Raw genomic sequence first — 21,503 nt, forward strand, 5'->3', positions numbered from 1 at the left:
GTCTCTGTGTGTGTGGAGGGGCGTCGCTCCTACCTGGTCTCCTCCTGATTACGACTCATTCACCTCACCTGTTCCAGTCTGCTCACCTGTTCCATTTTCTCATATACTCAGCTGAATATCTGACCCAGCTTTCCATCCACTCATCAACAGATCATTGTTTGCAACTACCAGGGTAGTTTGTAGTTCTTGGCCGCTCAGTAAATGTGTTTTCTGAGTTTATTCCTTGAGTTATCTTTGCATGTACTTACCCTGTCTCTCTGTGCCTCCAGGACCGTCCTCTCCAGTTTCCCAGCCTGCCGGTCTCGTCAGCTCATTCCACAACCTGCCAAGCTCACGCCCGCCTTGCTCGGATCACTCATCCACCACCACCACCCTCTCACCCTCGGTCTCCGCTGCTCCATCTCAGCCCTTGTCATTTTCACCGCCCATTATCCATGAAATAAACCCTTCCACTTCTCTTACTTCCCTGGTCTGTGTGTGGGTCCAAACCTACAGACCTACCAAACCTCCCTGTGACACAAGAAGAATAAGTTTACTTCTGGAGGGTTTTCTATTTGGAAATGTATAATTAAATCTGATTTTTATGTGTGGTTCTTACAAAAAAGTATAAGAGGTAAATCGAATGATGTTATAGAGCTCATCTTGCCCTCCAGGTTTTTTAAAAATATGCTCATTGACCAAATATTTATTTATGCCTGTAAATTGTTCAAAGGGATTTTTTTGTACTTCTTTTTTAAAACCTAACGTTGTTGTCGTTCTGAATGTTTCCTGCAAATGCTGTTTCAGTGACAAAGTACCTCAATTTTTAATATTGTATTGAAAGACTTTTTTTTTACATTTGGATGAAGAGCTGTGCTGCAGTTCGATACCCGGCTTCGGCAGTCCATGTCGATGTGTCCTTGGGCAAGACACTTAACCCCAAGTTGCTCCCGAAGGCTTGCCATCGGTGTGGACTGGATGTTGTATGAATGTTAGTTAGAGTCTGATGGTGGCACCTTGCATGGTAGCCTGTCATCAGTGTGTGAATGGGTGAATGATATGTAATGATATGCAATGATATGTAATGATATGTAATATAAGCTTTGAGCTACTGATTGTAAGTCGCTTTGGATAAAAGCGTCTGCTAAATGACTGTAATGTAATGTAATGCAGGTCTTCTCTGTAATATTATGAATGTGAGGAGAGGCATTAAAACACTCAGAGATCGATTTCTCTTGTTTGGCCGACAGCACATATGGGCTCACGTTTTCTGTATTCAGTGTTTTACTCATAGAGGCCAATTTTTTTTTCTAAACAATCATTAAGATTGAGACCATTAAAATAGATTATCCAAACTAAGTATTGCAACATTACCAATATGAGATCCCTGGTGGTTGAACGTAATTTGATGGTGCTACATTGCATTGGACTGAAGTTCATGAATATTCTTCCCAATAATATTTTGACAAAATTATGTAAAAAGCACTTATTTTTCTCCAAAATATGTATTTTATTATAACCAGGAGAAGCCTGTTGATGTATGAAGTGTTTTTAGTCTGGCTTCACTTTATAACAGTGAAGTTATTGCATATTTCATTCGCAATAAAAATTAACATTATTAAACAAAGACACCTTTTTCATAAATAACTGTTGTAGTATATCTAGGGTGAGACCGTTGATGTATGTTGTGATTTTGATCACATTACTCTGTCAGTATCCTTTCCATGTTAAAGCTTTGTGGAAGTCCCTGTCTACCGTTAACGTACTTGCTCGTGAATGCTAATTTGCCTAGCATAGCCGTTTGGTAGTCGTTAGCAGCTAACATTAGCTAGCAACCAGTTAACAACTATTACTCTGTCATTAGATTAAAGAGGAAGCAACTGTAAAACAACAGAAAATAGCAAGACAAATGTGGTGTTAGTACTGTTTTATAAAACTTAGGCTTCCGTTGTTGGAGCTGAAATCCGTCCACTTCAATAAATGCCGTTAATCGTTAATGGACGTGTAAATAAAACTCAGCGGGAGTCTCTCCCTGTCTGCTACCGTCAGTCACTGTTTCAGGATCTGTCAACGTTTGAAAACAAATATTCAGCAGGGAAAATTTGTATGAACTACTGTAATTAATTAGTTAATTAAAATGTGGAAAAACCCCAAGTGTTAAATGAAACAATTATTTGGCTGACAACTATCACTATTTGTGTCAGTGGTTAGGATGGAGGGATGAATTTAAAGCCCTCCAGAGGGAAACAACAAACTTTAAATTGAAGTGTACCATATAACACCATGAATAAACTATCCAATTATACTGTGTCTAACTCCCCAGATGATACTCCTGAGAAAAAAAACCCATACCCACACCATATCATGCCCTTTTCAGCCCTGCACTTTACATAAAAAGCTGCACCTGAAACTTGAAAATTACACACACACAGTTTTGACCTTGTAGTCTTTAGCCCCAACTGCTGTTATTTATCCGACAGCTCCCTCTAGAGCCACAAAAGGCTTTTGACAACTTATTTCACTGATGCAGCAGCTACTCTGCACTCAACACCAGTAAACAGACTGGATGTGTAAAATCACTGCAGTTTCCTTTTAAAATAAGACTCTTTAAGACTCCTTCAGGTTCCTGTATCTTGCCAGCTTACTACATTCATAACATTACATACATAAATAAATGTTAAGACCCCATTCATTGAAAATGTGAGAACAACACATAGTATTCAGAAGACTTTATTATAAATTGATATAAATTTACAAATAGAACGTTTTTCAAAAGACCCTCCGAAAGTAAAGTTATTCTTATAGGGCAGAAAAAGAGTGATTAAAAAACTCTTGCTCTTAATCTTTTAGCATATATGAGAGGTACCTGCTTTACATGCAAAAGTTATGGATAATCATTCATGATCAAGCGTGTTTTAATTAACATCAGATAATTAGGATAAAAACAGACTTTCATTCCATTTGTTCTTTGTTGGATAAAAACATTACATGTCTGGTGAGAACCTCTAATCATTTCTTACGATTGTCTGATAAACATTTACTGAATCTGGTTTTGAACCTTGAAGGAAAACTCATCTCATCCTGAGCCTCACTGATCAGGTAGAGGAGGCACCACACCTCACTCAGATTTCAATTTATTTCAACATAAAATTAAGGGGAAACAGATGTTTAAGCATAGAGCTGAAAAAGCTATTTTTTTTTAGAAAACCCCCTGAGGGACATAGCATTAACATTAAAATTCCCCCATTGTTATCGTATAAAAAATGGGCTCAGTAAGACTATATATTTGGTCTAAAAATGTTATTCACCACAAGATTCACTTCTTTTTCTTAAGCTCAGCAATAAGAAGTTTTTCCTTTTCCTCAAGGAGTTTGTAGAAGACTTCTTTGCCGTCGTGTCCAGCAGAATTCAGGGGACCAGAGTAGAGCTTCCTCATCCTACCCCTAGAGGTAGGGATGGCCAAGATTTCATCATAATTCCCCAGTGTGATGACTTTTTGGTCGAGGAGCTCATCCAAAATGGCCTCAATGTCGCTCACTCTATCGATCAGCAGGGCTCTATATTTATCCACAAAGTGTTCCCCTGAGGAAAGATGGGAAAAATGACTCCACAATGACATCAGATTTGGAGATAACATGAAGTCAAATTGATACATTTCTAAGCAAAAGGACTTCAGATTCTGTAACTTTGTATAATTCAGATGTTTTTTGTTCTGCATGTGGGTTTGCAGGACGAGTATATACCGCTGTTACAGCGAATGAATAAGGGAACATCTTGCAGTTACAAAATGATGTTATTTCCATATGCATTTCCTACATTGTATTCATGATGACATGTTGGTGAATGCCCTTATTGGCTTTCTTGCCAAGAGTGAGATGAGAGGATCGATTCGATACCGAAACAGAAATCTAGGAGACATTTAGCTTAGCTTAGCATAAAGACTGGAGGCATGGGAGAACAGCTAGTCAGTCCAAAGTTTGTGTTTTTTGTACCAATTAAACAACACATAGGCAGATTTTTTAAAACTCTGGACTGAGGCCGGCTAACTGTTCCCCTTCACTTCCAGTCTTTATGCTAAGCTAAGCTAATTGTCTCCAGGCTCAAGTTCTTTTTTTGATGCACAAACATCGCAGAGATTTTCTCATCCAACTCCAAGAAAGTACGCCAAAAAATATATTAATAATACCACACAGCACTCATCTGTTCCTTTCGTCACTCTTGAGCCTGTGCTCTGTTTGGAGAACAAGTTAGACGTGTTCTCAACATCCAACCTTGCAGCAAATCATGAATAAGATTTCATAGTCAGATTCTGGATTTCTGATTTTCTAAACAATCTGATCACAGACAGCATAAATTAAATTTGCTGGGAAGACATCAAACTACCTGAGCGGTCACCTTCTGCCATGGTATTCACACCAGTTGCTCCAGCTGAGGGACCGGCAGCTGAAACAAATGTATAGAAAATTAAATATTAATTAATAATGGACCGGTCTAGTGTTCAAACGTGCATACTACTGGGTTTTTTTTCTGCTCCTAATTTGTCCTAAATCTATCTTCCTGGTTTTAAAAACACATTGTGCGAGTCAGTGTCATCATAAATGTAAATGTATGCAGTTTGCCACAGGAAATGTAATCCTTGTGGTATAAATATTGATATAAATGCCCCTTCGCTCATTTATTGTTTGTCCCTTTCAAAAACGGAGCCGCAAACCTGCAAAATCAAACTTGATTTCATGTAAGGTTTGTAGTATTTTATTCATATTTGTCCCTTAACATGTCTTTCTTTTATACTCCTATACACTTTGTTAACACCTTGGTTCAATATGTTGCTATGTATGCTTTTATGGGTTGGTGAGCTAAAGAAAAAAATTAAATCGGCAGGAAAATAAAGTTGTATTCTAATCTTCTATTCCACAATAGATTTACACTCATTTGACTGAAAGTGTCTGAACTTCTGTTGTCCCAAATGAGCTTCTGAGGGAAGCTAACATTTACATCATAATGGTGGAAATACTGTTTTACAACTCAATTCAACTCATTTTTCATCTGTAATGTCTCATGTTAACAGAAAACTGGGGAAACAACTCACTGTCACTGGAACCAGGTTTTGAATCCAGTCCAGCGATCTCTTTGACTGCAAAAATAAGAAGACACTATTAGATTCTGACATTAGCAAAAAAAAGGAGAAAAAATGATGGAATTACCACTTTAGTTACAGGATTAATGTAAGAAACATTCTGTGATTGGCTCTTTAAATGGAGATCTTGGGTTTGGGCCCCAAGATTATTTATTGCTTTTATTGGGTTTTTGTACAATGTGGTGGTTACGTTTTATTTAAGTATGTCTTGAAATGATATTCACATGTTCACATGTATATCTAAACTGTTTTTCTTTATGTTGGACAAACTAAAAGAGTCTTAAAGACTTGCTGGCCCAACCACAAACTGCAATGTGCCCGAACACATGCAAAGTAAATCGGAGAGTGATTTGCCTTCCTGCTCAACCAGTTCTCTTTCTGCTCATACTGGCTGGTAAAGGAGCTCCCGGATGCACATTTAATGTGTGATGGGAGAAAAAATCAACAGTTCCTGTTCTGTGCTAAAATGTATCCCACGTTTAATCATGTTTCAATACATTTTTAACTGGTCAGTGCTAATTTTAGTGCTTTAATTGTAAAGCCACTTCATCACTTTGTATAATATCAGGTTATGTTTTTGTCAGATAGAACTTAATTTACGGCCGACACTTTGACAAGTCATGGCAGGAAAAACACAGGTGTATTTATCAAAATAATTATAGCTGCATTAAACTTGGCATTGTGCATCCAGGCTCGTTGGAAAAGTTTAATGGGACACTTGATAAAATTAATATAATTAATATGGATTAGACCTGTTCTTTTCCTACGATGACAAATCAAAATGTAAGCCGTGAAAAAAGGCTCTATTTAGCAGCTGTACCATTTTTGCTGTATTTAGGAGGAAATAATCCTTGAATGGACCTGCATATGCTTACACACATGGCTTTTTTTAGTTTTCTTTTACCAGAGAAACTTTGACGACATAACAAAGGAAAAGTTCAGCTTTTGTTTTCAGTAATCGTGTCTGCCACATCTCGTGTCGCTGGAAAGCAGAAATACATTACAGTTAAAGTCCTCTCTGATGCCCAATGAGTAAGAACAAGAGATGAAGTGTAATGCTTCATTCATGTGGTGCCCTTTCATTTATTTCTCTTTGCCCGCGGCCCTCAGACAGCTGAGTCCGCCACTGATCGAAAGTGAAAGTAAAATTTAAGCGGGTTTGTTCAAACTATTTTTACTTCGATTTTTCAACTTAAGTAATGTAGAAACAGGCTACACTGCAAATGTCCACCCTTTTTTCAGCTAAACGTGGACATGTGTCTCTAAATTACACTTTAAGGGTTCAACGTTCAGACAAATATTGACGCTGCTCTCGTTCAACGTCAAAACCATGAAGACGTAAAATATTCACCCAGTTTGTCCGCATCCTTGTGGCAGTCGATCTCTCTCAGTAAGTCTTCGACCACTCCAGGAGCTCTCTCCTCGGTGAAAGTTGAAACCAAGACATCTGCGACCACTAAGAAGCTTTTTCCCTCCACCCGGTTGCGTTTGACCTGCGGCTCCTCTCTGCGGTCCACAAGCTGGTCGCAGAAATCGTCAAAGTTCTCCTTTGAAAGGTTGGCCAGCGTGTCTTTAATGACCTTTTTCACGGTTTTGGGGGCCATTTGTTACCGAAAGATTCCTGGACTATAACGTGCAGTTGTTTTGATGAGGTCTCTTCCTTATTGTGTTAGAGAAACTGCTGCCACGTTCAGAAAGGGAGACACATATGATGCATTCAGATGCTGTCGGAAATGTATAGATCATGACATAATTTAAATATTTGTTGATGATTATCAAATAATATGAACAACAATAAAAGTTTGTAGCTCGGTTTATTGTAAATGTTTAATAAATTAATAAATAAGTTACTGGAAGTGACCCTCCTGTTGTGTTTTCCCTCGAATTTGATCAATTTACATGTTTTCGCTCTGAGAAAATGTCGTTGCTTTAATCTGATTGGCATAAAGTTCCATGATTCTGTCCACAAAGGACATCGGCACACACACAATGAATTTAGATTGATTACGTTAAAGTGTGGGTGTTTTATTTTAAAACTGTGGTGGTCCAAGGCAAAAATGAATTAGTGTGTAAAATGTAGTTCAGGCACATGTGCATTCATCATATGGACACAATTATTCTCCAATATCTCAACTAACATACTGTTTAGTATGCAAGCCAGCATACATCTCTGGCCATTCTGACAACCCACAATCCTTTGCTCAGCAAATATTTGAGTAGAAAATTCAAAATTTGTAAATTTCACAAGAACTTCAGCTGGTATAAAAACAAACAAACAAAACATCAGGCAACAATATATGTATTATTATACATGTATAATCAGCTATAATGGGGGGAGGGTTACTTCCCCTCTCTTATATACTGTCAATATACGTTTAATCCAGTTAGAGTCTGATGGTGGCACCTTGCATGGTAGCCTGTCATCAGTGTGTGAATGGGTGAATGATATGTAATATACTACTGATTGTAAGTCGCTTTGGAGAAAAGCGTCTGCTAAATGACTGTAATGTAATGTAATGTAATGTAATCCAGACACAATCATTAAAGGCCTCAAATTGGCTCCTTCTAAAGCTGTAAACCTTCAACAAACAGAAAACTAATTTATTTTTGTAAAAAAAAAAATCTCTAGGATTTCAGATAACAGCTGGCACTGCACTTTGTTTTTGCAAATGTCACTCAAACAGCTGCATTTTTGTTGCGGACTCACTGCAGGGTTTTTGTTCACCGTAATGAAGAAACCAACCTGGTGGAAGAAAAATGTCACCCAGTGCAACCATGTGACTCATTTACCTGTTTTTAATAGTTAAACAATGAAGCACAGAATGATAAGGAAGAAGACTAGCAGGCTTTGGATGTAGAGATAATAGAGGTGGAGAAGAAACTCGGCCAGAAACACACTGACAAAGGAGATCATATAGCTGCAAAAAGCCACATTGACAATTAAAAACCAACGACCCTGCGTCAGGTAGAGGAGACAAGCCTTCCACAGTGAACGTGTTTTACTGCAGGTTTAATAACACGACAACCCAACACAACAATGCATAGCAGGTGCATCTGCTTGCTGTCAAGGTTCAAATCTAAGCAGTAATGGATAAAATGATGTTTCCCAGCATTCACTTGTAAGCTTGTATTCACACTAATTTGACCTGTATGTCTGTATAGAGATTGCGCTGTATGATGTTTGTGATTTTCTTGTGTTTAGTAGCCAACATGAAAGTAATAGAAAATTGCTTTTTAAAATGTGTTATACTAGCATATAAGACTATCCCATCTTCCTTTTGTACCTTTGCAACATACTGTAAGGCATTATAAATGATAATTTAGTGGAACTGGAAATAAAAAATAAATAAAAAAACCACAATATTAATATTTTATTCAAATTCAATCCTGATTTCTTGTTAGTTCATAGAAGTTTGGAGTATGATTTAAATTTAGAATTATTCCCATTAATATCAACCCAAGATTGAGACTTTGTCAGTGTTTTGGTTCATTTCGAAAAGATGACAAATGAAACACCAACGTTTGTTTTTTAATTTGAATTGTCTTCATCCTTCCAACTGTTGTAATAAATAAATATAATTTCTTAAACTACTTTTATGACGTGTAAAGCTCTGATTGGGAAAATATGGACAAATCCAAAGGTTGCTCTGCAGTGCCTTTAATGTGCGAGATTGTATCTCGTGTATATGGCGCTTTGCCTCGTTATGGTTGCTCAGACTATGATTGGGACAGTGTTAGTATTTCCGACAGCATTTGAAGGCAGCATTTTTTTTATTCTTATATGACCAGTGTTGCCAAATTGACGACTTTCTCGCTAAATCTGGCGACTTTCCAAATCCTCTTGGAGACTCTTCTGGTGTTTTGGAGACTTTTCTGGTGTTTTGGAGACTTGTCTGGTGTTTTGGAGACTTTTCTGGTGTTTTGGAGACTTTTTTGGAGACTCTTCTGGTGTCTTGGAGACTTTTCTGGTGTTTTGGAGACTTTTCTGGTGTTTTGGAGACTTTTGGAGACTCTTCTGGTGTTTTGGAGACTTTTCTGGTGTTTTGGAGACTGTTCTGGAGTCTTGGGGACTCTGGCGTGAAAGCACGCATCGTTCTGCAGCCCAAAGCACTCACAGGCGTTCAGTCTCACAGTAGACTGCAGTTCCTCATTTTCAAATGAATCGCACATGTGCAAAGCCGCCGCTACTATGAGTCACCATAGGACGTAATATGATTATATGATGATGAATAATGTAACCTGAGTCTTTACGCGTAGGACCTTCTAGAAGCAGATTAAAAAATGGCCCAAACAACAATCAAAGGAGCTTTGAGGCGCGCGCTGGGGGATCTGACTAAAGATGACTTTCTTCTGTTTGGTCACGAGCTGAGAGACCGCAGAGAGGAGCCTCGGGTCCTCCGCAGTGATGTGGAGGGTAAAGGGGTTCTGGAGATCACAGACCTGCTGGTTTCAAAGTTCACCGAACCCAAAGCGCGCCAAGTGGCTGTGGAGATACTGAGGCAGATCAACTGCAACGAGGAAGCGGAGAAACTGAGTGAGTGAGCAGTGATGAGCGTGTATTTATTATTATTATTATTATTATATTCCTTTATTGATCCCCATGGGGGAATTCAAGTGTTGCAGCAGCTCAACTACACAGACACAGACAATAAATACACATACTATACAACTACACAGACAATAAATACACATACTATACAACTACACAGACAATAAATACACATACTATACAACTACACAGACAATAAATACACATACTATATACAACAATACACATACTATACAACTACACAGACAATAAATACACATACTATACAACTACACAGACAATAAATACAATACACATAAATACACATACTATACAACAGACAATACACAGACACACAGACAATAAATACACATACTATACAACTACACAGACAATAAATACACATACTATACAACTACACAGACAATAAATACACATACTATACAACTACACAGACAATAAATACACATACTATACAACTACACAGACACAGACAATAAATACACATACTATACAACTACACAGACAATAAATACACATACTATACAACTACACAGACACAGACAATAAATACACATACTATACAACAAAATAAAGATAGAACAGGAATAAAAATGTACCGTATATCCTCATGGTGGGGGGGCCTGGTCAGCATGATGACAGACTGTGGTTTCCGCTGTTGTTGTACAGTCTGATGGCAGTGGGCACAAATGAGCGTCTGAAGCGCTCCGTCCTGCTCTTTGGTGGAATGAGCCGATGACTGAAAGAGCTGCCCAGCTGCCACAGTTCCTCATGGAGAGGGTGAGAGGGATTGTCCAGGATGGCTCCGAGTTTGGCCTTCATCCTCCTCTCACCCACTGGCTCCAGACTGTGCAGCTCCAGACCCACCACAGAGCTGGCTTTCCTCACCAGCTTGTTGAGCTTGTTGGCATCTCCAGTCCTGATGCCACCACCCCAGCACGCTACAGCGAAGAAGAGGGCGCTGGCTACCACAGAATGCCTTGAGCAGTTTATTGCACACATTGAAGGACCTCAGCCTCCTCAGGAAGAACAGCCTCTGTCCTTTCCTGTAGAGGGCATCAGTGTTGTGTGTCCAGTCCAGTTTATTGTTTATCTGCACCCCAAGGTACTTGTAGGACTCAACCCTCTCCACTTCCCCTCCCTGAATGAAAACAGGGACAGGGGGTCTTCTGTTCCTCTGGTAGTCCACCACAAGCTCCTTGGTCTTGCTGATGTTGAGCTTCAGGTGGTTGTTGCTGCACCATGTGATGAAGCTCTCAATCAGTCCTCTGTACTCCTCCTCGTTGTCCCTGGTGATACATCCAACAATGGCGGAGTCATCGGAAAACTTTTGGAGGTGGCAGGAACCAGAGTTGAAGCGGAAGTCCGAGGTGTAGAGAGTGAAGAGGAACGGTGCCAGTACAGTTCCTTGGGGTGTGCCGGTGTTGCTGATCACAGACTCAGAGACACAGCCATCCACCCTGACGTACTGTGGCCGGCCTGTGAGGTAGTCTGTGATCCAGGAAGTGGTATGCAATTGTTGCATATTGTACATTTAATCCCATTCAATTTCACTGAAAAAAAATACCAAACAAACAACATTGTTTAAGTCTCATTACAAATCTGTTATTTAACCAATTTTCTTTTGTAATTTTTACTCAAAAACTTTTTATAATGTAGTGTCTTTTGCTGTATTAATGACAGAGTTTTACAGTAAAAGCAACACCTAAATACTGCAAATGTGTTCAATACAAAAGGTGTTTTTCAATGACAATCCTCAGATTTTTTCCCCCAGTGTCACTGGTTTTCAGTTGAAACTTTCTTTCACTGTTTTGGCGTGATTTGCATATCCTCTATATTTGCATAGCGTTTCACGAGGCCGCATGTCTCCGCTAATGGCTTCCATGAAGAAGTCTGTCACGTGGAAAGATGATATGAGCCATGCAGCGGTGTTGTAACAGACAGGCTGCTAAAAAATATATGTATATATATACAGTACCAGTCAAAAGTTTGGACACACTTCTCATTCAATGGTTTTTCTTTATTTTTTATTTTTATTTTTTTAGTAGATTAATATTGAAGACATCCAAACTATGAAGGAACACATATGGAATTATGTGGTAAACAAACAAATGCTCAACAAACCAGAATATGTTTTATATTTTAAGTTGAATGAGAAGGTGTGTCCAAACTTTTGACTGGTACTGTATATATATATATACAGCGGGTAAAATAAGTATTGAACACGTCACCATTTTTCATACATACAAAGAAAACCAGACAAATAAGTTCAGAAATTAGGTGATGTGTAATCAGATGGAATGACAGGGAAAAAGTATTGAACACATGAAGAAAGGGAGGTACAAAAAGGCATGGAAAGCCAAGACACCAGCTGAAATCTATCAGTAATTAGAAAGCAATCCTGCCCCTTGTCAGTGCAAATTAATATCAGCTGGTTCAGTCCCAACTGATGGCCTATAAAAAGGTGTCTCATTACCAAGGTGTCACACAAGAAACATCTTATGATGGGTAAAAGCAAAGAGCTCTCTCAAGATCTTTGCAACCTTATTGTTGCAAGACATACTGATGGCATTGGTTACAGAAGGACTTCTAAACGTCTGAATGTTCCAGTGAGCACTGTTGGGGCCATAATCCGGAAGTGGAAAGAACATAATTTCACCATAAACCGGCCACGACCAGGTGCTCCTCGCAAGATTTCTGACAGAGGAGTGAAAATAATTATGAGAATATTTGTCCAAGAGCCAAGGACCACTTGTGGAGAGCTTCAGAAAGACCTGGAATTAGCAGGGACAATTGTTTCAAAGAAAACAATAAGTAATGCACTCAACCGCCGTGGCCTGTATGCACGCTCACCACGCAAGACTCCATTGCTGAAGAAAAAGCATGTTGAAGCTCGTTTAAAGTTTGCTGCACAACATTTAGACAAGCCTGTGAAATACTGGGAGAATATAGTCTGGTCAGATGAGACCAAAATTGAACTCTTTGGATGCCATAATACACACCATGTTTGGAGGTCAAATGGCACTGCACATCACCCCAACACCATACCAACAGTGAAGTTTGGAGGTGGGAACATCATGGTGTGGGGCTGTTTTTCAGCATACGGCACTGGCAAACTTCATATAATTGAAGGAAGGATAAAAATCTGCTGCCATCTACCAGGATGATGAAGATGAAACGAGGGTGGAAATTTCAACAAGACAATGATCCCAAACACACAGCCAAGGAAACTCTCAATTGGTTTCAGTGAAAGAAAATAAAGCTACTAGAATGGCCCAGCCAATCACCTGACTTGAATCCAATAGAATATCTATGGAAGGAACTAAAGATCAGAGTTCATAGAAGAAGTCCACGGAACCTTCAAGATTTGAAGACTGTTTGTGTGGAAGACTGGGCCAAAATCACACCTGAGCAATGCATGCGACTAGTTTCTCCATACAGGAGGCGTCTTGAAGCTGTCATTACCAACAAAAGCTTTTGTACGAAGTATTAAATAAATTTCAGTAAGCGTGTTCAATACTTTTTCCCTGTGTCATTCCATTTTATTACACATAACTTCATTTCTGAACTTATTTGTTTTGTTTTCTTTGTATGTATGGATTACTTGGGTTGTTTCCGACATCTGGTGAAAATTTCATGTCAAAAGCACCTTTTTAGAAATATGTTTACTGAGGAAAAATGGTGACGTGTTCAATACTTATTTTACCCACTGTGTGTGTGTATATATGTATATATATATATATATATATATATATATATATATATATATATATACATACACACTGTTTATTCATTTATTTGGATGACTTTTTTGTAATGTCTTTGTGTTATTCATTTTATTTTATAGATCTGAGAGTTGTGGTGGACTCCCTCCCTGACAATATAAACAAGCTAACAGGTAACATTTGACACTTATAGGCTACACCCCAAACAAATATTTATAGGAGCCATGTGTTTGATTTGTGTTGAAGTGTAATATGTGGTGTTTTGGTACAACCCAGCTGGCCTCAGACACTTTTAAGTTCATGCCAGTTAGCACAGGTGTTGCTGATTGGGGAAAATAATCAAACTGTGTATTTGACTTAATTGTTTGTAACTATAAGTCCTGTACTGGCTGCAAATGGGTAAGAATTGTTTAGAGATCTGCTCAGAAGAACGATTCACAAATTTACCGATGCCCTATATCATGGCGTTTATTTTACCTCCAGTGTCCATAGTCAGTGTCCGTTACGTCCAATAGGTTTGATGTCAAAGTTAAGACAAACACAGGTACAGTGTTAACCGAGCACAGTCAAAACCAGTTTGATTACTGGCATAAACTTAACATTGACTGAGGCCAGCTGGCTTGTACAAAAACACCACCTAGTGAAAACATGGCTCCTAAAAAATTTTCAAACATGAAAATCCCAAAGAGTAAACTTAAAAAATGAAAAGTGAAATGTCTCCACTGTCGTGACATAACTAACAAGGCACCATCAGCACAGGTCTATGTACATTTTAATATTTCATGTCAGTAGTGTGTTTATTAGTCTTAAATCGGCCTTTCACCATCTCATCTTTCTCTACAGATTCAAAAACCAAAGCCTGCATCGACGTAAGTTAAACATGAAAATTCAAATATTCAAGTACTCTCTTTTAAAATGGTGGTAGTTAAAATGATACTGGTGTTGTCATTTTGTTGTTCCCCTTCTTTAGAAAGGTGATCCTGTCTTCCGTAAGACCCCGACCGGGGAGTTGGAGATGAAACCCTCCCAGGAGGCTCTGAACCATGTGGCCAGCCATGGTCCTTTACAAGCTGCTGGACACGGAGGTCCTCCTAAGTCGGTGAAGGAGCCAGAGGAGGTGGAGGCTGAGGCGAAGGCCTGCGTTCTCTCAGAGGGCGGGGACGCTCGAAATGAAAGGCTGGTTCTGAGCAGGTGTACGATTCAGTTTGGCCAGTACAAAGGTCAAAGCTTCAAATGGCTGTTGGAGAATGATGTCGGCTACATTGCCTACCTGTTTGCTCACCAACAGTACAAAAGGTGTCCACGCTCGCTGAAGGTCAACAAGGTAATGCAAAGAAAAAGTCCATGCAATCTGCACTCTGAAATCTGCAAGCTCCCAAAAGTTTTTTAGTTTCAAGGTCTTCTCGTCGAAGTAGATATGTCCTCGCCCCCCTTGCAGGAAAATACAGATGCCCCCAGTGTGACTTCACCCATAAGTCTTTGAGGCAATAACGTCATGTTGCAACATACTTATACAATGTGTGATCAGATGTACACACAGAAACAAAATAGGAGTAGAACGGACACTGCCATACAAATAAACGTAGCAGGATGGTCAGAGCAGCGGCAATTTTTATTTTTCCTGTTGCCACTGGGACTGTCGTAGCAGGCCATGTTGCGGACTCACTGAGATGAGTTTTTTGCAGTAGTAGTGGAGTGGTAACGTCACAAAGCATTGAAAGCCAAACTAAATGAGTAAAATTAAACCATTTAATGCCTGCGTTGGAAAGCACATCGCTATCGTCAGAAGAATGACCGCTATGTTCGGCTCATTTTCTGAAGTGTAGCATTAAAGGACTGGAACTATCATGCTAACTAGCGAACAGCAGGCTATTCAGCTAGCTTGCTAATTCCGCCATGCTTCACCATAGCAACCAACAACAATTGCCATTTGCTTCCGTACTAGTCAAATGACCACTGAAAAGGTTCTACTCCTGTTCTATTTTTATGTCCGCAGAACCAGCAGCGTCATAGCAATCCAATTTGTTTCATAGAAAAAGGAGAAAAAGTGGGATCTCTGGAGAAAAACTACCCCACAGTGAAGATTTTGGGATTCATACAATAAACACTGAGTCACTAGTTTAAATTAGGAACAAAATGTAATTTCCTCAATAATATGTCGCTCCCTGGTACCAAGATACAAAAACATACTGTATTATTTATTCGTATGTATATTCTTTACAATGTATGCATGTGTGTTTAAAAAAATATATAACTTGAAAAGAATACCACAACATAAAAATCCTCCCAAAAGTCCTCTCCTTAAGACATTATGTGTCTTTTCTGTGCATAGCTAATTGATACGGTTGTCATGAGATCTCCCAATGGTAGGTGGAGCTGTCATTTTCTTTATATATTTTATTCCACTTCTTCCCAAAACCTTATAGGTTGAAACTGAGCTTGCAAATTTTAGTGTGCAGAAATCCTTTACTTTTTGTTCGTTTGCTAGATTTCATCTTGCAACCAATTGGATTTGGATGAGAACACTATCCACCTTTTTTTCTTTCATCGACTCAATATGTGGCGTCAGCTCTAATAAATTATGAGCAGTTTTAAGTGTAATAAATGTTATTCAATAGCCATCTCAACCTGTACGCCACCCAGGGGTGTCGCAATATACCGGTCTTGACATTAACCATGAAAAAAACAATGTTAAAAATTAATTTTAATTTTTTTATTTTCATAGATATAACAATAAAAATTGTTAGCATTAATCTTTATTGTTAAAATGTTTTCATAAACCTGTATATATGTGTGTGTTAAGGAATCATGTATGTGTATTTGTGTCTCAAATTTCCTTGAGAAACAAATGAAGTGTTTTTTTATTTAATTAAATATGAAATAACACAAATTTCATTGTTCATTTCTTGTCAATTGAAGGATTGCTTGACCCGATACGCATGTGCTTACCCAGAGGTTTTGGAAGAAGTCAGATTTCCTTGTGGGTACAATAGATCCCTCCAGTCAGGCCAAGAAGGAAATGCCCTCATTGGATTTGGTCGTTACAAATCGGACAAACTGCAGGATCTGTACGAGTCGAAGGACAAGGAGAAGATCAGGTATGGAGGAATGCATCAGTAAACTACGGGGGGTCTTGTTGTTAGCAGCGCTGGTAGACATTAAAGGCCACCACTCTACCCTTTCTACACAGCTATGTCAACTACCTCCGGACCAAGAAGTCAACCTGCATCCCAGGGTCCAAAATGGACGTCGCTGTCGGATACATTTTGCAGTGTGACCAAAATCCGTCTGCAGCGGCTAACAACAGACCGACCACCAGCTTTCCCCCCCGAGCAGTCAGAAAGACACAAACCAGAAAGAAAAGGGTCCAGAGCACCAGACGCCAGCCATCCAGTGCCTCAAGGTCTGTGTGTAAAGACTGTTTCTGTATAATGCACTATGTGCTGTTAAATACCTCTTTCTCCTGCAGGTTTCCTTTATGAATATGAACTGCAGACTTGCTGAAGTAACTCTAAAGTGCCTCTTGAATTGCTTTGGCATTTTGTCTTTTGTTCTAATCCATCTCACCATCTCAAGTTAAGTACTACCATTCACCAAAAAGTGCTTTTATTTTTCAAGCTCCTGATCTAGATTCATCCACTACTTTATCCCTTTAAAAGGGAACTCTAGCGTCTTAGTGAAAAGAACGTTGTATCCCACTCTTGTGTCATGCAAACAACTCTTCCCTTTCCATCCATCTAGCTAGATGCCATTTAATGAGAGCAATCTAGAAACCCCCAGAAAACATCGTAAAGCTCTCTAGCATCGTAGAAAGCATCTCCCTGCACCGTAGTTCAGTGCAATGTTGCCCTTGCAAGGGTTACTGTATTTAAAATGACAAAAAATTGAAGCAGCAGAGGCCAATATATCTTGACTTTTAGTCCATATTACGGGTCCACATGTGTTGAGGTAGACATGAACATCTCATGTCAAATCCCAAATACCAATAACATTATCTGCCTCAAAAGGCCATTATTGTACGGACTATTTCCCCAAACATTCACATTGAAGTGCATGCTTTACACTAAAGGGTCGTCTCTTTTAAACAATAGTCGGGTGCCCATATGAACAGGTTTTGAGTGCTGTATTAATTCATCCTGTAGCCTACATGTAGTGGCCATTTAGAGATCCCTTTGTAATGTGCATCTAATGTGGGTGAGGGGGGGGGATAAAATCCACAGCCTTTGTTTTGTGCACAAATGTGTTTTCAAAAACTTAACCAAAGGTAATATTATAGAACGCTTCAGCAAATCAAGTGGGAATCCTCCAAAGTTACAGATTCAAATTGCAAATTTGGTGACGCATGTCACTTGTAGATAATTTGCTCTGACTCACTCCACTTTCCTCTTCCTCCAGGACTAAACGGAGGAAGCTGTAAAGGAGCTGGAGGAGGACGACGACATCCCCCCCGCTGCTCCGTTAGTGACCCTCGCTCTCTTTGGAAATAATAAAGTAGTCATAAACTGTTTGTACAAGTTCTAAAGCATAAATATCTCTCGTATGGGTCTCGTATGCTGTACAGAGTGTAAATTTGTGATTTTGGGCTATTTTAATAAAATTGACTAAAACATTATTCATCAACATTAATAAACACCCTTTTAACACAACTCTTGTGCTGTAAATGGTGCCTTATTTTTTTAACAGTATGAACACTCAGTTTCATGTATTGTAAGATATTCTATAATGCAGTCCTTTTTAGGTAAGGTAATTAAAAAGTATCAAACATATGCTGGTCTGCTGATATACAGTAAAATGTACAAAGAGGCCTTCGTCTACATGAAGCTTGTTTTGGATGTTTTTTAGACGATAAAAGGTTAATTTATATAAATGTATATATTGTGGAAATGGGATTAATATTGATAAATAACTATTAGTAAAAAAAAAAATGTGAGCCACAGAGGGAAAAGACCCAGGAAAGACTTTTTATTATGACAAAGTACAAAATATTGATTAGTCTTTCACGTAGGTTTCTGCAGACAGCCTTCTTAATGACAATATTCTTGCTGGATAGTTCTTCCAATACGGTGCGACCACGTTCATGTCCTGGATGGGCACACGTGTGTCGATGCATCAAGTGTTTCCCTGAGGACGAAGAGAAACAACACTCACTCATTAATGAATAATGGGAGTTAAGGTTTATGTCTTATATCAACATGAAACAGCAGCTGCCTTCATTCAGAGAGTTTGCTTTGTGAAACATATTTCAAGAGTAAAAACTGTTCATGCAACTTTTGAAATTGTAACAAAGGTACGATGCATTGCGTGCTGCAATAACTGAATGTAAACACATTAAATGGCTGTTGCAGAAAAAATACAGAGCATGAATAATATCAGGGCTGCACGGTGGTGTAGTGGTTAGCACTGTCACCTCACAGCAAGAGGGGCCCGGGTTCAATTCCCGGGCTGGACAACCTTCTGTGTGGAGTTTGCATGTTCTCCCCGTGTCAGCGTGGGTTCTCTCCGGGTTCTCCGGCTTCCTCCCACAGTCCAAAGACATGCAGCTTAGGTTAATTGATGACTCTGAAATTTCCCGTAGGTGTGAATGTGAGTGTGAATGGTTGTTTGTCTCTATATGTCAGCCCTGTGATAGGCTGGCGACCTGTCCAGGGTGAACCCTGCCTTCAACCATTGACAGCTGAGATTGGCTCCAGCACCCCCGCGACCCTTAACTGGATAAGCGGTTATGGAAGATGGATGGATGAATAATATCAGCAATTTTAAGGATTATTACTTTAATGTGACAAAAAAAAAAACAGAAAGTAACATGAATAGATAGATTGTTATTCTGTTGTATTATATCTGTATATTGTGGATATCTCAATTTAGATGGAAGCTTTTGATATGAGATGTTTATGTGAATGTTTTTATTCCTATTATTTATTTTCTTGAAACATCAAACTTCCAGCCTGCAGGCCATGAAACGTGCATCTGTAAACATTTAAGAACATTTTAATTTGAAAAGCAACTCTCACTCTTTGCAAAACGCTTTACATGATGAAAACTTCAGTGCATGCAGGACAAAACCATTGTTGAGGTCAACTCACCGTCAAAACGAGACGTCTAATGTCCTCCAGTTGTCACTCTGACTGTAAAAAAATAAATAAAAATAGCAACAAATGTCAAACAAATGTAAAACAGCACTGACGGATTTCCTGCACAGTGTTTAATCTTAAGTAACCATAAGTCTGGGCCATGGCCAAAGAATTCTTTCGATTTCCAAAGTGTTTATTCAAGTCCATTTCCCCAGCAAGAAAAAAAACAGGTAGTCAAGTATTACGTTGTTGAAATGAAGAATCAGAAACAACTTATTGATTATTCTTCTATTCGGGGTTGGGTGAGTGTATGATGGCAAACATAGTAAAAACACACACTCAGTAGTCATTACAACTTAACAAGAGTGGTTTCCCGATCTTTCCATCTAAAGGCTTAAAACCTAATATGTAAAATAAAAGCAATCTGTTAAATATCAATATCAGCGTTACATATGCATTATTTCCCAGCCTCTGTGTAATCTACAACAACATGAAAGCGGACACATGGAGGGAAATGCGAAATGAAAGTAAAAATCGGAAGTGACTGCATTTCTTTTGTTTCATATCATCTGAGCAGGAATCACTTTTCCACTTTTTTTTTTTTTTTTTTTTTTTAATTGGATTATTGACAAATGCGGTTTACAAACAAGCATTAACAGCATTATAAGGGCTTTGTGTTATATAATCCTCCTGCTTTGCAAACAAAAGGCAGCTCATCTCTCACCGAGCTCGGTGGCCTCCTGGTTGCACTCTATCTGAGTCAGTATCCCGGCGGAGACTTGCAGAGCTCCGGGCTCGGTGAAGGTTGACACTAGGACGTCCACGATGTCTAAGCGGGATCTGCCCTCCACCCGGTTGCGTCTGACCGTCGGCTCCTCTCTGCGGTCCAGAAGCTGGTGGCAGAAGTTTTCAAAGTTCTGTTTGGAGAGGTTCTCCAGCATGTCCACTAAAGCCATCTTAATAGTTTTGGGAGGCATTTTCTTAAACCTATTAAGTTATTAAACCTAAATCCGAATTTGATCTGCAGGCTGTCGGTATTCTACCTCCTTAACATGTGTATAGTTTATGAATAACCAAGTTTGAGACATCCGGGAAAGACGCATTCAATGACGCTATGGAGTTATGAGACTCCGATAAAATATGTTCTCTTGTCACCAGCATTAAATACATCACTGAAAATAGGGTTTAAATTAAAAAGTGCAAATACTAATTACAGTATAAAGACCCTATTAGGCACTCTTATTATACACTAATAATTATTACCCTGAATTATATATATACATATATATATATATATTCTGATACGAGTTCCACACAATAGATGGTAAACGATCTGTAGTTCTTACGAGCAGCACTTGAAGGCAGCAATAGATAAGGAAGAGGTTGTGGCCTATATGTTGTATAATAAAGGCAGCCTAGAGCAGCTTTAGGCTAAACAGTTCACTCACTATAGATGCATTTATACTCCTATTATAACCAAAACAAAATATTCTATATTACCTAAATATATCATACTATATCATACCGCTTCACACGGATTGATTTAACCAGTAATCCAGTATAATCTCAGTTTAATGTGATTACATTCATAAGCAGAGCACTGGTTTGGCCCCAATACTTAGCCTACAACTAAAATTAATATTTCATATTTTTGATTCCCCCCCAGTCTTTTCTTAGTATAGTCCTAACTTCTTTTATTTACTTATACATGTCAAATATTAGTGTGTAATATATAAAATTAAAATATATTATAGCCACAATTCATCAAAAAGTGTGAGCAAAAAGCCGTATAGTAACATCTCAGATAATAAAAGTGAAATAAGAAATCCTGAAAGTCCCATTGAGTACCAGAAACATTATTTTTTTTTACATTTTAATGTTAAAGGCACAATCCAGGTGGAGTACTCAAAAGTGTGTGTGTGTGTGTGTGTGTGTGTGTGTGTGTGTGTGTGTGTGTGTGTGTGTGTGTGTGTGTGTGTGTGTGTGTGTGTGTGTGTGTGTGTGTGTGTATAATGAGACTCTTCACACAATTCTATGTTTAT

The 21,503-nt window shown here is 38.8% G+C and overlaps 2 protein-coding genes across 3 annotated transcripts; one reads left to right on the forward strand and one right to left on the reverse strand.

Moving 5' to 3' along the window:
• Nucleotides 1–2,699: 2,699 nt before the first annotated feature.
• On the reverse strand, nt 2,700–6,824 carry LOC129108985 (apoptosis-associated speck-like protein containing a CARD). 2 transcript variants are annotated; one of them, XM_054620882.1, is made up of 4 exons: nt 6,468–6,824; nt 5,069–5,113; nt 4,363–4,422; nt 2,700–3,561 (listed from the first exon to the last, which is right to left on the reverse strand). In XM_054620882.1, exons 1-4 carry the CDS (start codon nt 6,718–6,720, stop codon nt 3,296–3,298), a joined length of 624 nt encoding a protein of 207 aa, XP_054476857.1. In that variant the 5' UTR covers nt 6,721–6,824; the 3' UTR covers nt 2,700–3,295. The 2 variants fall into 2 exon arrangements, with proteins under 2 accessions (XP_054476857.1, XP_054476858.1); XM_054620883.1 differs by lacking the exon at nt 4,363–4,422 and having other exon boundaries at nt 6,468–6,818.
• Nucleotides 6,825–8,932: 2,108 nt separating this feature from the next.
• Nucleotides 8,933–17,953, forward strand: LOC129109937 (uncharacterized). The gene is made up of 7 exons (XM_054622086.1): nt 8,933–9,650; nt 13,513–13,563; nt 14,234–14,259; nt 14,361–14,714; nt 16,310–16,488; nt 16,581–16,793; nt 17,786–17,953. Exons 1-7 carry the CDS (start codon nt 9,398–9,400, stop codon nt 17,805–17,807), a joined length of 1,098 nt encoding a protein of 365 aa, XP_054478061.1. The 5' UTR covers nt 8,933–9,397; the 3' UTR covers nt 17,808–17,953.
• Nucleotides 17,954–21,503: the final 3,550 nt, after the last annotated feature.

The sequence above is a fragment of the Anoplopoma fimbria genome, chromosome 20 (genome assembly GCF_027596085.1).
Source record: "Anoplopoma fimbria isolate UVic2021 breed Golden Eagle Sablefish chromosome 20, Afim_UVic_2022, whole genome shotgun sequence".
In the NCBI taxonomy this organism is placed as follows: Eukaryota; Metazoa; Chordata; class Actinopteri; order Perciformes; family Anoplopomatidae; genus Anoplopoma; species Anoplopoma fimbria.

What these genes read in the sequence shown, in the direction of transcription:
- LOC129109937 (XM_054622086.1), top strand. Translation starts at nt 9,398, where the DNA reads ATGGCCCAAACAACAATCAAAGGAGCTTTGAGGCGCGCGCTGGGGGAT. An exon ending in GCTCGCTGAAGGTCAACAAG is followed by an intron (nt 14,715 to 16,309) that starts GTAATGCAAAGA and finishes TGTCAATTGAAG; the next exon opens with GATTGCTTGACCCGATACGC. An exon ending in AAGGACAAGGAGAAGATCAG is followed by an intron (nt 16,489 to 16,580) that starts GTATGGAGGAAT and finishes CTTTCTACACAG; the next exon opens with CTATGTCAACTACCTCCGGA.
- LOC129108985 (XM_054620882.1), bottom strand. Translation starts at nt 6,720, where the DNA reads ATGGCCCCCAAAACCGTGAAAAAGGTCATTAAAGACACGCTGGCCAAC. An exon ending in AAAACCTGGTTCCAGTGACA is followed by an intron (nt 4,423 to 5,068) that starts GTGAGTTGTTTC and finishes CATTTGTTTCAG; the next exon opens with CTGCCGGTCCCTCAGCTGGA. An exon ending in GGCAGAAGGTGACCGCTCAG is followed by an intron (nt 3,562 to 4,362) that starts GTAGTTTGATGT and finishes ATCTTTCCTCAG; the next exon opens with GGGAACACTTTGTGGATAAA.